At 34.2% G+C, this 13,036-nt stretch overlaps 1 protein-coding gene across 1 annotated transcript; it reads right to left on the bottom strand.

The window, feature by feature from the left end:
• Positions 1 to 155: 155 nt before the first annotated feature.
• LOC127836547 (fibrinogen C domain-containing protein 1-like) lies at positions 156 to 8,005 on the bottom strand. Its single transcript, XM_052363201.1, has 2 exons — positions 7,894 to 8,005; positions 156 to 1,072 (listed from the first exon to the last, which is right to left on the bottom strand). Exons 1-2 carry the CDS (start codon positions 7,904 to 7,906, stop codon positions 387 to 389), a joined length of 699 nt encoding a protein of 232 aa, XP_052219161.1. The 5' UTR covers positions 7,907 to 8,005; the 3' UTR covers positions 156 to 386.
• Between the last annotated feature and the right edge of the window lie 5,031 nt (positions 8,006 to 13,036).

Genomic DNA, 13,036 nt, shown 5'->3' with positions numbered 1-13,036 from the left:
TACGGCGAAGTGATTGATTCATTCCAATGTATTGTTATATAACAGAGTTCAAATGTTCGGAATGGGCTTGGTGTATACGAAATGATTAACGTTGCCCAGTTTGTGTAATAAAATGTACGTTTGAGGTTTAAATAAACAAAACAACGCACATCACGGTAGGTTTTTTGGAAGGTAAGGATTTTATTGAAGCTTAATGTTCCTCTAATACATTTTTACACTTAATTAATGTTCAAAATATGCAAAATGCTATCCTTTAACAGTAGTTTCAAGTGAAGATATTACAACAATACACTTATCGAACATTTGTCTTTACAGAATTATAAACGAATTATCAAATGGACAGAAAATTATCCAGTGCCGTGGCGCGATAAGCACTTGTAAAATGTTTAATGAGGTCTGATTTTCATTTCAGTGAATTTTAGAGAGTAATGATAACCCCTAAACTCCAACCAGTTGACACCGTCAGCATAGGAATCATGTTTCCCTTTAAGATATAAACCGTTAATGTTCGACGCATGACAATTGTTGTACCAGAATCCACCTTTGTACGACTGTGCACATGTGCTTCCTGGGCCGTTATCGACAGTGGAAAACTGCATGTTGTTGTGCGTAAGAATTAACGAATCTGTGACGTTCCCGCTGAAGAATGCAATCGTTGATCTATACAGATCGGATTCTGGTCCCACAACGAAGCGTCCGTACTGAGCAACGCGAAAGTCGTTTTCAAAATCCTGCAACTCAATTCTCAGCTTATTGGGTACGGTTGAAGTAAGACGGTGTATGAACTCATTCCCCAGCCAAAATTCACCATTCAGGGACCCAAATCCATAAGCATAATCGATCCAGGGCCTGGTGAAGTTTTCTGAACCGTCTTGCCGCCGTTGAATCACAGTCCACCCCCCTCCAGCAGTCGTTTGATCGCAGTAGACTTGAAGTGGTCGCCAGAGAGTCGATGGCCTGATGGTGTAAACACCATTAGCAGTAAACCCTTGTCGGAGCAAGTCGGAACAATCTGTAAACGTACACAGGGATCCACATGTTGTTTGTTGCCCTGGGTTGTAGGAATTGTTCGCTGAAACGGTCACACAAAGAATAAACAGAAAACATAAATCACATATCCTCGCCATGATTATCATATTAGAAACTACAAGTTACTGCTGTATATCCGTTATACATATGTGCAAAGTTTAACAAAACAGAAGTATATTTCGAAATGATACTTGTGATCATTCTATACATAGATGGTGACGTCACTACGTTATTATCACATAGATGGTGACGTCACTACGTTATTATCACCTCTATACTTAGACGCATCACGCACCTCCATTTGGAGGCATTTATGACTACGACACAAAGAAGTCCGCGGATGAATGAAGAATTTGCTTTATAAGTAAACTTTCATGTTATGATTTAAAATTTAAGTATAATTTTGTTCAGTCTTACGGTCTTATGTAAGTATCAATTAAAATGTTCGTAAGTTTTCAACAATTTCGCTCTTTATTCATTTTTTTTTAAACTGTACTTTCACTTTCGGTTGTATAACAACATGTATCCTTTATTGACGAAAGTTTGCAATGAAATAGCGTTTTCAAAACCGCTTAAAAAGTTTCAGAAGGTGTATCTGATGCATGTTATGAATAGACACAATGTCATAGCTATATTGCCGACTAGTATGGGAACAATTTGGTATTTCAAGTGGCTCCATTTGAATTGCAAGAGAAGTTCAAATTGACTTGTTCAGTTTGTTAAATTTTACACCCTAATTATATATTTTTTTATAAGTGCCTGATAGATTTTTTTCTTTAAATAATTGAGATCAATGAAAATTTTAGTAAACGCACAGCATTGATGTTCTATGATGGTCATTTTTTAGTGGAATAGTATGTTACAATAAAACAATTATAACTATTGTATTAATGAATTTAGATTAGGTGTCATCTTTAAATGGGGTAGTAATTCATTTTATGAGATTAGCACATTACATAGTTGAAAAATAAATAACACTTTAATGACTTACCATAGTAAAATAAAGTAGCATAGAATATGTTGCAGGTCATAAAATGTAAAACTGAAATTGAAGAAGCTTTACAAATATTTTACACTGACAACACTGCTGGTTTTCCAAAAAAAAAATCCTTCCTATCTACCTGCCCTAGTTTTTTGGGGCAAATTTAAATATTATTAATATAATTGAGTTAAATTATTAAAATATCAATATGTTTTGATTACATTAGCTTATTATATTATTAATAATAAATACTTTGCAAGGAAAGTCCAATTCTGTTTTAATTAGTCTTAATTAGGTACTAGTAAAATTGAAAATATCAGTGACATCCAAAACTTGGCTTATATGCGTATGAATGCATATTTTCTTTGACAGTTACATAGTACCCTATTTAATTGGATTAAAAACAACAAAAAACTATAGTTTTACAACCCAGCCCAAGTTGACTCAAACTGAATTAATTCATCAATTGATCCTATTTAATTATATTAAAAACAACATGTGTAAGATTTTGAGAATATCCCATGTATTCCTCTAGTATTCCTCTAGTACACCAACATGCACGTCTTTCTAATGATTTACATGCACTCCTTAAACAGTTTAACAAAAATAATGAATGATTAATCCAAAGAAAACAACAAACAAGCTGCTTCATATAAAAAGTTTATTACATAAGATTACATAAGCAAAATAATCATTTTGATAATAAATCAAGATTATACTTCAACCAATCCATTATAAATTTATTGTGGGGTGGGGGGGGGGGGGGTAATGTAAGCACTAAAACTAAAATGGGGGAAATGTCTGGGGAGGGAACATCTTAGGGCGGGCGTCCGGAATTCCTGCTAAGGGCGACAGTGTTGTTAATGTGTCTTTAGAAGAAATAACTGAAGGAAAGTACTTAGTGGTGTATGCCCATCCAGAAGCATTTCTGAGCATATCAATTGGAACAGCAATATTGAATGCATTTGAAAGAGATATAACTGTTTCATGAATTGCTTTTGTTGAAGCCCACAAGTCATGGTCCTTTAATGGTAGCTTTCCTATTAGGGAATTTTATACTTATTTTTTACTCTACAATCTAGCTCTTTTGTCATAAAATGAGAAGTTTTATTAACCAACAGGTTTTGTGTTTGAACCTCACAAATTTTATAATACCAAAGTCCCATCATATAATCCTCATCACAATCAGCAGCAGCATTATCATATTCATCATCATCATCATCGTTAGCAGCAGCATCATTGTGTTGTATTATCAGAATTCAATACAAATACAAACACAACCATTACAACTCTTACTACTACTACTACTACTACTAATTAATTAATTATCTACTACTACAACAAGAACAACAACTACGACTACTACTACTGATCTTACTTCTACTACTACTAGTCTACTACTACTAGTCTACTACCCAGCGGACATCATTCTCTACACCATAGCGACCATGAATTAATATTTGATGCCATGTACAACATAATTCACCTTATTACAAAAAACATGGAATACACAAAAAGAATGAAAATGCTTTAAAATAAATGCAAATTTGAAATTTGAAACAAAACAACCTAAGCAATACATAATAAGAAACACTACATTATTGAAACACTGATACCATGAACATTTTAGGGTGTAACACCTTATGTACATGTACCAGACCTTTTATGTACTACCGGCACTTTGAAACTTTACGTACCACCTACATAAAATATAGGTGTTATTTCCATTCATTCATAGCAGTCCTAATAAATTAAGGTCATTCTCTAAACATGATTAAAGTCTAAAGAAGGAAATAATTTGATTTTTTTACAGTTTGAACATTAAGGTCATTCTCTCTTCTCTTCAAAGTATCACATTTCAATTATACAATATAATACAAACATTTTAGACTTTATAATCCTTAGTCAGGAAAAGATAAGAGACAAATGAATTTTTATAATTTACTTCAATTTCAGGTAAGACTAATAAATCATTTATTAAGTACTACATGTACTTGGGCTAATAAATTAAACTAAGACACTCAGTGACACTTAGACAATCTGACAAAATATAAAATCTATGGCCAATATAGATCTATAAGTCTAAATTCATAAATACTATCACACAAAATACATTTCATCAATAACACACATTCATATTAAATTAGTTATCTCTTTATATTATAACTATGGTACATAAAGTGTCAGATAGTGGTACATAAAGTGTCGGTACATAAACGGACTGGTACGTAATGTGTGACATTCAACATTTTAAAAATCAGTTAACAATATATGGACTTCATTGTTTTGCATATACGCAATCAAAGCATATTTATTAAAAATTAAAACACACTGTTCATGGCTGTATCTTTTTATTTATACATGCATCAACTATTCTGGTTATTAATACATTTTTAAAATTATATATAAACAAGAGCACCACATTATGGGTGCCAAGCTAGGCTGCGGTGCAGTTTTGAATAAATGAAATTTATTAAAAGAATTTTTAGAGGTTAGTGACCTTGACCTTTGACCGAGTGACCCCAAAATGGGTGTGGTGTGTAGAAATCATCAAGGTGCATATACATGTGAGGTTTCAATGTTTTAGGTGGAAGCACTTTGATTTTTGAGCCTATGTAAAGGTTTTAGCACGACGCGGACGTCTGACGACGAGCTGTCTATGACAATACCTAGGGTTTTCCCCGAAAACAGCCGAGCTAAAATTGAGCGCCATTAGTCCAATTTTTTGACGCTCTTAAATATTAAGCTACTTTTTATATGGGTAATGTTTGTAGCAAAGAATTTAGCCCATATAAAAAGTATCTCTAAATTCTTTGCGCGTCTTATAAATAAGACTAGAGCGCCATATAAATTAAATGGAAAACATACATTATGTCATTGTCAAGAAAAATAAAGCTGTAAAAATCTCACCTGCTCGTCTTTGATGTTGCAATTAGCACATTCAGCATTTTCAGTATCTACTAAATAAATATATGAAAGTGCCAAATGTCCAAGATACCATGACGTCCTCCTCAAAATGTTAGATCCTTTGAACTCCATTTATTTTATCCCTGATTAATCCTCTCACACATGAGGCCTACATGTAAGATTCCTTGTAATGTTCACAGCGTTTATTTTAAATTGTTTACGTTCTCAAATTTTAGCAGGTATTTAATTATAAATATTTATTTATGATTTTGATTTATTTACTATTTCGAAGATACAGTCTTGCAATGTGTTTAGTTAGTCTAAGTTACGTGTTTAGTGATTCTTACAAACAATAGACTGACATAAAAAGTGGCTCCTTTTGAAGCACAAACTGCATCCATGTATATATTACAGCTGGCCCGGTTTGATGGGGCCTGTTTTTGATAATAATTAATTACCATTTTTCACTTCCGTGTTTATTATGTTTACCAACGCCATGATGGAAAAAAGTCCGTTTCCCACAATCCTTAGCGCGCATTCACACAGGTCAGTAAGACCGGTGTGACACAATGACTTGTGATTGGTCAGTTTTGACGATTGCGCATTGGTTATTTCGCGTAAACATTGAAACAAGATTACGAATGCGTCGTTTGAATACGTAGATTAATGTAATTGAATGCAATTCATGGGCCAGTTCTTTGAAGCGAGACATGCATAGGCGGATATTTCTCCAAGCTTTTGTTCACAAATACCTGACAAGTTTATCGTTAATATGGTGTGCCTTTATACGTGTGTGTAGTTAGACTACGCAGCCTGTTGAATAAAACAGATTAAAACATAAATCCTTCGCAATTTTACCATATTGAGCATACTTTTTGGGCTAGTTTTTTTAAATTTAAATATATAAATATTGAGCGTTTTAGCCTGCTAAGCTTCCTATTTAGCCTATTTAGCAAGTTAATTAGATAGGTTGAAGCATACAGCATATTAAGCCTTTGTAGCATTTTAAACAGCCTATTTAGCCTATTTAGCATACTAAGAAAGTATCTATAATAAGATAAAATATAAAGCGTATTAAGCGTACTGGCTATAATTGCCCAATTAAGTTACAAGTTTAGCCAATGTATTAAGATGATAAAATATGAAATGAAATATTATACAGCATACTACGCATATTAAGCCTATTTTATAGCATCATTCTTAAGATATGTGAAGCCACAGTCTCTTATAAGAACGAATGGATATGGCAGTCCGAAGACCATTACCACGGTGACAACACAAAAGCAACACGAACAAACGCGACAGTTACACACAATCAACACGGCGCTAATACGGATTTTCCCGGACATACCCGGTCGTGCTACGGACCAAAACGGAAGGGACACGGAGAGCACCGGATAAACACGAACCAACACGGCATTTTCACAAACCTACCCTGACCTATACGACAAAGACACGGGAAATAAAGGCAGCGATATGGACCAAATACAATCTGCTCTGGACCGACAATTACGTGCATGAAGCAGGTTGATGTTCGGTGGTTACACGAGCCACTTCATGAAGGCGAATGCGTCAGCCGCAGCGATGTAAATGGCATTGGTATGACGTTGTTCGATAAACAGTTAGTATAACAGCTCCAAATTCCGAGATCATCCGTCATGATTGCGATGCAATAGTTGTACTTTGCAGAGGAACTAAACCCCTATCCTGAAATGCCAGATGAGTGAAATAAATCGCTAAGCAGTTCAGTGACCGCTGGAAGTTGCACAACTGTATTGTTGCCTTGGACGAGACGCACATCGCGATTCTGTGACCTCGGCGTGTGTTGCCTTGGAGGAGACGCACATCGCTATACTGACGAGACGCTCATCGCCATACTGACGAGACGCACATCGCGATACTGTGACCTCGGCGAGATGGCTCTGTGTTCTTCAACTACAAGGGTTACACTTCCAAAGTCTCCATGGCCTTGGTAGACGCAAAGCACGACATCATTTGGGCAGACGTAAGCAATGGATCAGCCGGTGATGCTAACGTGTTAAACAACAGTGAGCTGAAGGAAACCATCGACAAGGGAATGTTTGGCCTACCTGCTTCTGAACCTTATGAGAACGATGTTGTTTGCGTCATCGTTTTCTTAAAATATTTAAGGAGATTTAACAAGTAAACCAAAAAATATATAATAAAATCATATATGTGAAATCAGAGTTTTGTTAGTGAATTACTTTTCATGAGTATTCAAAAGTGAGTATCTTAAGACAATACTTCGTGATAAAATTTAAGTCATTATTCTTGTCAAAATACCAATATACGAATACAATCATAAGTATATTGTCCTCAACATAACTGTATCAAGCATACAGTGTTATTCAAAGGGGCCTTTTCACAGATTTTGGCATGTATTGAAGTTTGCCATTAAATGCATTATATTGATAATGTAAAAATTGGATCAAAAAAGCTCCAGTAAAAAAGGGATACAAAAGGATACAATTAAAAAAAGAAAACAAATTAAACCTCAACTGGGCTCGAACAACTGGGCCCTGAAGTCCTGGAGTAAAAGTCTACCGTTAAGACAACTCGACCATGCTAATACAATTCGTGATGTATTTCATACTTTATATAAGCAATCCTCGTAGAATCGCAAACTATAACGACAACAACAGAGCTCTCCGAATTATTGATTCGTTTTGCGATGTAACGCTTTATAATTATCAGGTTTTTAAATCGTCAAAATATGCATATAATTGATATTTTAGAGCCTGTTCAATGTTCAGTATTACTGTTTCCTCACAAATATCATAACTACAACGAACATTTTCGAATCTGAAACAACTTTTTTCAATTTTGTCAATTTACCAAAAGGTGAAAAATCCCCTTTAAACAACATTGCAGAACAAGGACAGATTGTTAAAAGTAAAGTTCACAATTAAAATAAGAAACAAACAAAACACATCAATATTTAATACGTGGCTTACATTTGTCCAGCATGAATGTAATTCCAAATAACTTCAGAAGAAGTGCAAATAATAAAGAGCCAAATCTCGCAACCAAGGTAAAATAGCGAGTTGAAGTCAAAGGTCAAAACATAACGCTGCACATAACTAGGATTGTCAAATAATCTGACGAAGAGTTTCATGTTTACTGAGATGGAGTGGCTCACAAAAAAGCTAGGTCCTTATGTAAACGTTCACAAAAAGGTCTATATTAAAATATTACAGAATATCCAACCTTTGTTTGAAATTAGTTCCAATTTTATGTGATCATTATGATAATGACGCGATGATGGTCACTAGTTTTGTTCGATTGCCTCCCCGTTTCATTTTTTATGACTTGAACCTGCATGTTCATTTGTTCCAATAATCCAACTCTCAGCTTTATACCTGAAAGGGTTGCTGAGAGTTGAGAGTTCCCAGAGCCGTCACAGCAAAAATTATCAAAGGCTCCGGGGGGTCCGTATAAATGGACAAGCATGTTCATCTGCAAGGCAGAAATAGACATTATCAAAGCACATGCGCATGCCATGACTAACTATTAACACAGAGCCTTATTATTAACTAAAAAAACAACTGCATCTGTTTACTATGATATATAATGTTAACAGGTTTAACATGTTTATTTCATTTTAATAAAAACTTTCTTTATTACAACGAAACATTTCATTGCCAACTGACAGTCCTTTTATATGTATTGAATTTTGAGTCATCTTGTCGTTCATTTTAAATTGATGTTACAATCAAAATTGTTCGTTTGAAAAGCTATTATACTTCAGGGGTGGCGAAATCAAATGTCCGAGTTGCCCGAGTCGTACATTTGCTTGTCCGGGCAACTGATTTTTTTCAATTAAGTTGTCCGTGGACAACCAGTCCGGTTGAGAAATACAAAAAAAGACGATATGCATATAAGCATGATAAGAGACCAGGAGGCTAGCATGCCGCATTTTCAACATTTGGCCTGTCAGTTAAAAAGGCAGTGTACAGACTGGTTTGCTCGTTCTTTCCGTACCTAAATGTTGAACGTTCGTCTTAAATTTTAAAATGCATTATTAATACCTAAGGGGAGGTATAAAACCCGGAAATGTCCGGAAAACCCAGAGTGTGTCACATCGCTCCTACCTAACCAAATTTCTAGACTCACAAACGTCGGGACGTTGGGACGTGAAAAGCCGAAAGCCGAGTTGGATTACGTACAGTTCCGTTGATTGGGTGAAGTGTTCCGTTTGAATCAAGTACAATTTATATTAAAGTTTAACAAAGACGGTAAAATAGTCATTATGTATAAAAAACATATATATAATGTATAATTTGAACATAACATTTTCTGACTTATTTCATCTGCAAAAATTAAAATTATATATTGAAATACTGTTTTAAAACACTCTGTGGTTTTAACCGAGTTTAATGGTAGAACTCACTACATACAATTACGACTGACTTATAACATCATGACGTATTTTCAGATGAGCTTATGAAGCAATATTATACATTTAAAGCAAAATCACACTACTTCCTGAAGTACAACTTACTCGCGTGTGCTTGATTGGTTTTCCAATGTTATAATTCAAACCCGAAACTAAAAAAGACGGGAAAAAAATTCATTCAAATTCAACTGACATGGATGTAAAGACCGGAATATTATGTTGAGATAAAACAACAAATAACACATAAACAGGAAAAAAAAGTTTTCCCTGACAAAGAAGAAAACTTGTACAATTGATCATATGATACGACACAATTAGACATGAAGAAAATTCATTCAAATCCAACTGACATGGATGTAAAGACCGGAAGATTATGTTGAGATAAAACACCAAATAACACGTAAACAGGAAAAAATAGTTTTCCCTCACAAAGAAGTTAACTTGAACAATTGATCATATGATACGACACAATTGGACGCGTTTGGCCAATCCGAAAGCAATGGCGTAAATATTGAGCGGAGATATTTGGTAAACAAAATAATTATGTCAGCAATATATTTCGGCGTTTTACTCACAATATCCCGCTTATAAATCCGGTTGTGTACGCAAATATAAACACGTGTAATGTTTCAAGACACTTCATTTTAATACTGTGTTAATCAGTGCTTGCTAGTCTTTCTCACGGTTCATTTCTTATCAATGGCGTTGATACCATTTTAAAAATACTGTAGTACGTGTTAACCATGCAACCAACAACCCAACACGTTATAACATTATACTACTGTTCTGAATGGTTTGATATAATGCAACCTTTGTGTCATAAACGCCTCATGATATTGTGAATAACCAGGATGACTGACCAAAAAGGTCAAAACACAAAATGCATTTGCAAAATGTGAACTCCGTTGGCCTGATGACAGGTTATCAACAACTATGCTGGTTTTGCAAGTCTATTATTTTTATAAAATACTTTTAAATACTGTTGCTCAAAAAGATACAGGGCAGCGTATACATACAAGTAGTATTTAAAGACGAATGTGCTGTTCATGTATAACTTGGTTTGAATAAATATAAGATAATAAAAAAAGTCAAAACAAAATCTAAATGGAAGAAGTTCAGGATTTATTTCGTTATTTCATTTAAAAACTTGTACTTTCGAAGTAATGGCAGTCAACACAGTTTTGAAATTAACCTGGAGATATGGTATGTGTTTGTCTCGTGTTAAACTAATTTTATTTACAACTTATTTTATTTGTTGTTTTTACACGTGTATTCAAAAACAAACCATGCAAAATACGAAATTTGATATTGATCAAGTGTTACATTAATAGTTGTAATTGTATAGGTTAATAATATTTAATGATGTGTCAATATTATATTCATGTTATTATCAAAATATGCTATGACGTAACGTCAAAAAGTCCGTCCATCCAGAAAAGTGCGTATGCGATGTACATGTTTTCTTAATATTTTTTTTTATTTTTTAACATAGCGTCATGATAATTATATCAAACAAATCAGCTGAAAAATGCGCATTTCACAATATATAATACAAAAAAAGAGATACCCACATTTAAGGAAAACCTAGGTTTAAGTGATTATAAAAGCTATATTATTTTTTCCATATTAATTATAATGGTATCCTAGTAGAGAGGCCCTCTAAGGTTTGTAAAACATGCAACAATAATGTTTTACAATATCAAATAAGCACTCTTGTTAGCGTCCAAAGTTGGTAAAGTTTTATGATTTCTAATGCCAAATTATGTTTTGCGTAAAATTCGGAAAAGATAAAAGTAATTATAAAAGCAATATTTTCTACCGACTTGAATTAAAATAATATCGTTGTGAAGGAAAATTTATGACGTTCCTAAAATATGCAAAAGTATTTTTTCAATATCAGATGTGCGCTGTAGGTTGGTATAAGTTGTTTGATTTCCTTACCAAATTATGACATTTTTTGTTTTAAAGGTACAGTTTTAAAGCGTAAAATTGTTTCCGGTAACCCGACCCTACGTTTTTTTTTCTTGCCGACCCTAACATTTAGTTTGGAGTATTTAAAGTCGATTTTCGTGCAACACGCTTTTCTTTCGAAATTATCACTTTACATGCATATAATAGGGATATAAGGCATACGGATAAAAACCCTACCGTCAATTTCATAGGGGCGGACATAAGCTCTCCCGTCTTTTATTCGGAAATTTAAATATCGCTTACCGTTAAACTGAAAAAATGACCCTTGGATTATTTTTTCAATATACTTAGTATAAGAATAATTTCTTGTGAGCGCTTCTCCTCTTATTATTTCAATGGATTTTCATTTATACTCTTGGACATTCTTCAGGGCGACATGCAGTTGTACATTAATGCCGGAAGTTATATATTACCTATTATTTAGGAAGTTCTGGCCCTTGTAATATTTGCCTCTCTTAACCTCAATTGTACAGGAATCTGTCGGACTCTACCTAATTACCCCATACAGAGGCAATATACTTATGTGTAAAGCTAATTCATGCTAACGCTATTATAACCATCATGTTTCTTGATATTACTTGTTCTATCGCCCGTAATGAAAGGAGGACGAGATTATTAATGGCACTATCCGGATTTCGTTCTTTGATAATACTTGTTAAGATTTTCAAATACATGTTTTGAGTCCCCCAAACCGAAATTTTCATAAAGCACCACACTCATGTCACTTATATTTAACGTTATGAATGCCCAAATAACGATCGTTTGGTCACGCTTTGGTCAAGATTTGTGCCCGCCTCCGCCCCTCCCCTGTGATAACCCCACCAATTTCATGTAAAACTAAAGCGGTGGTATGCATGCGCGATAAGGATCTTCCTGCTTTGTCCCCACGACATAAAATGTCACATTTTCACGAGACTGAAACTTATTTTTCTCAATTTCTCTTGTATATACGGAAAAGGGATATATTATCTTTTATTCGCATCAAATCCTGTTCATTGTACATAAAACCATCATTACAGGTTGTTGTGTTCGTTATCGGTTCAAACATCATCGGCACAAAGACTCCGGTAATTGGGCAATGTTTTACACGTGTTGTGCATGACGTTAATAACGGTAGGTTTCTTTAATCTTAATTGCTGTTTTCCACATGTTACATTTAAGGGACTTGTGATATCGTCGAAGACATATAAACTTACTTATCTTCATTTTTACTATCGGTTACAAGTACCATCTTGGAAGTATAGTTGACTCAATAAATAATACAACTCCAAACAGAGGTGGCGCTAGAGATAACCGAACGTGATATGAAGCTCCGTGTTTTCATCAATAATAACGAAAAGAGGGCAATACAAGTACATGTAATTTACGCAAATATAATTAGTTAACGCGTCTGTCAGGATTGTACAAAATATCGTCATTCTATCATTATGTACGATTATTTTGGAAACACACACGATAGGGTTTTGAAAATTCTAATAACATACATAGCTTCATATTACGTTTAGCGAATTATGATGATGAATATACGCTGTTTAATAATTGTTTATTATGGATGAACTAACAGATTCGAGTCCAATATCAATTATAAATAACGTAAATATCAAGTTGCATCTGCAGGAAATTATTGTATCGTCAAAACAAGGCCGGTCATTTTAGGCATGTGGCCAATTGCAATTTAATTAGACACCATATAAAGAAGTGAAACTCCAGCTGCTGGAGCAGTATTGAAT

The sequence above is a fragment of the Dreissena polymorpha genome, chromosome 6, assembly GCF_020536995.1.
Source record: "Dreissena polymorpha isolate Duluth1 chromosome 6, UMN_Dpol_1.0, whole genome shotgun sequence".
Taxonomy (NCBI): domain Eukaryota; kingdom Metazoa; phylum Mollusca; class Bivalvia; order Myida; family Dreissenidae; genus Dreissena; species Dreissena polymorpha.
Note: the sequence above shows the minus strand (reverse complement) of the source record. Positions and strands in the feature narration are given on the sequence as shown.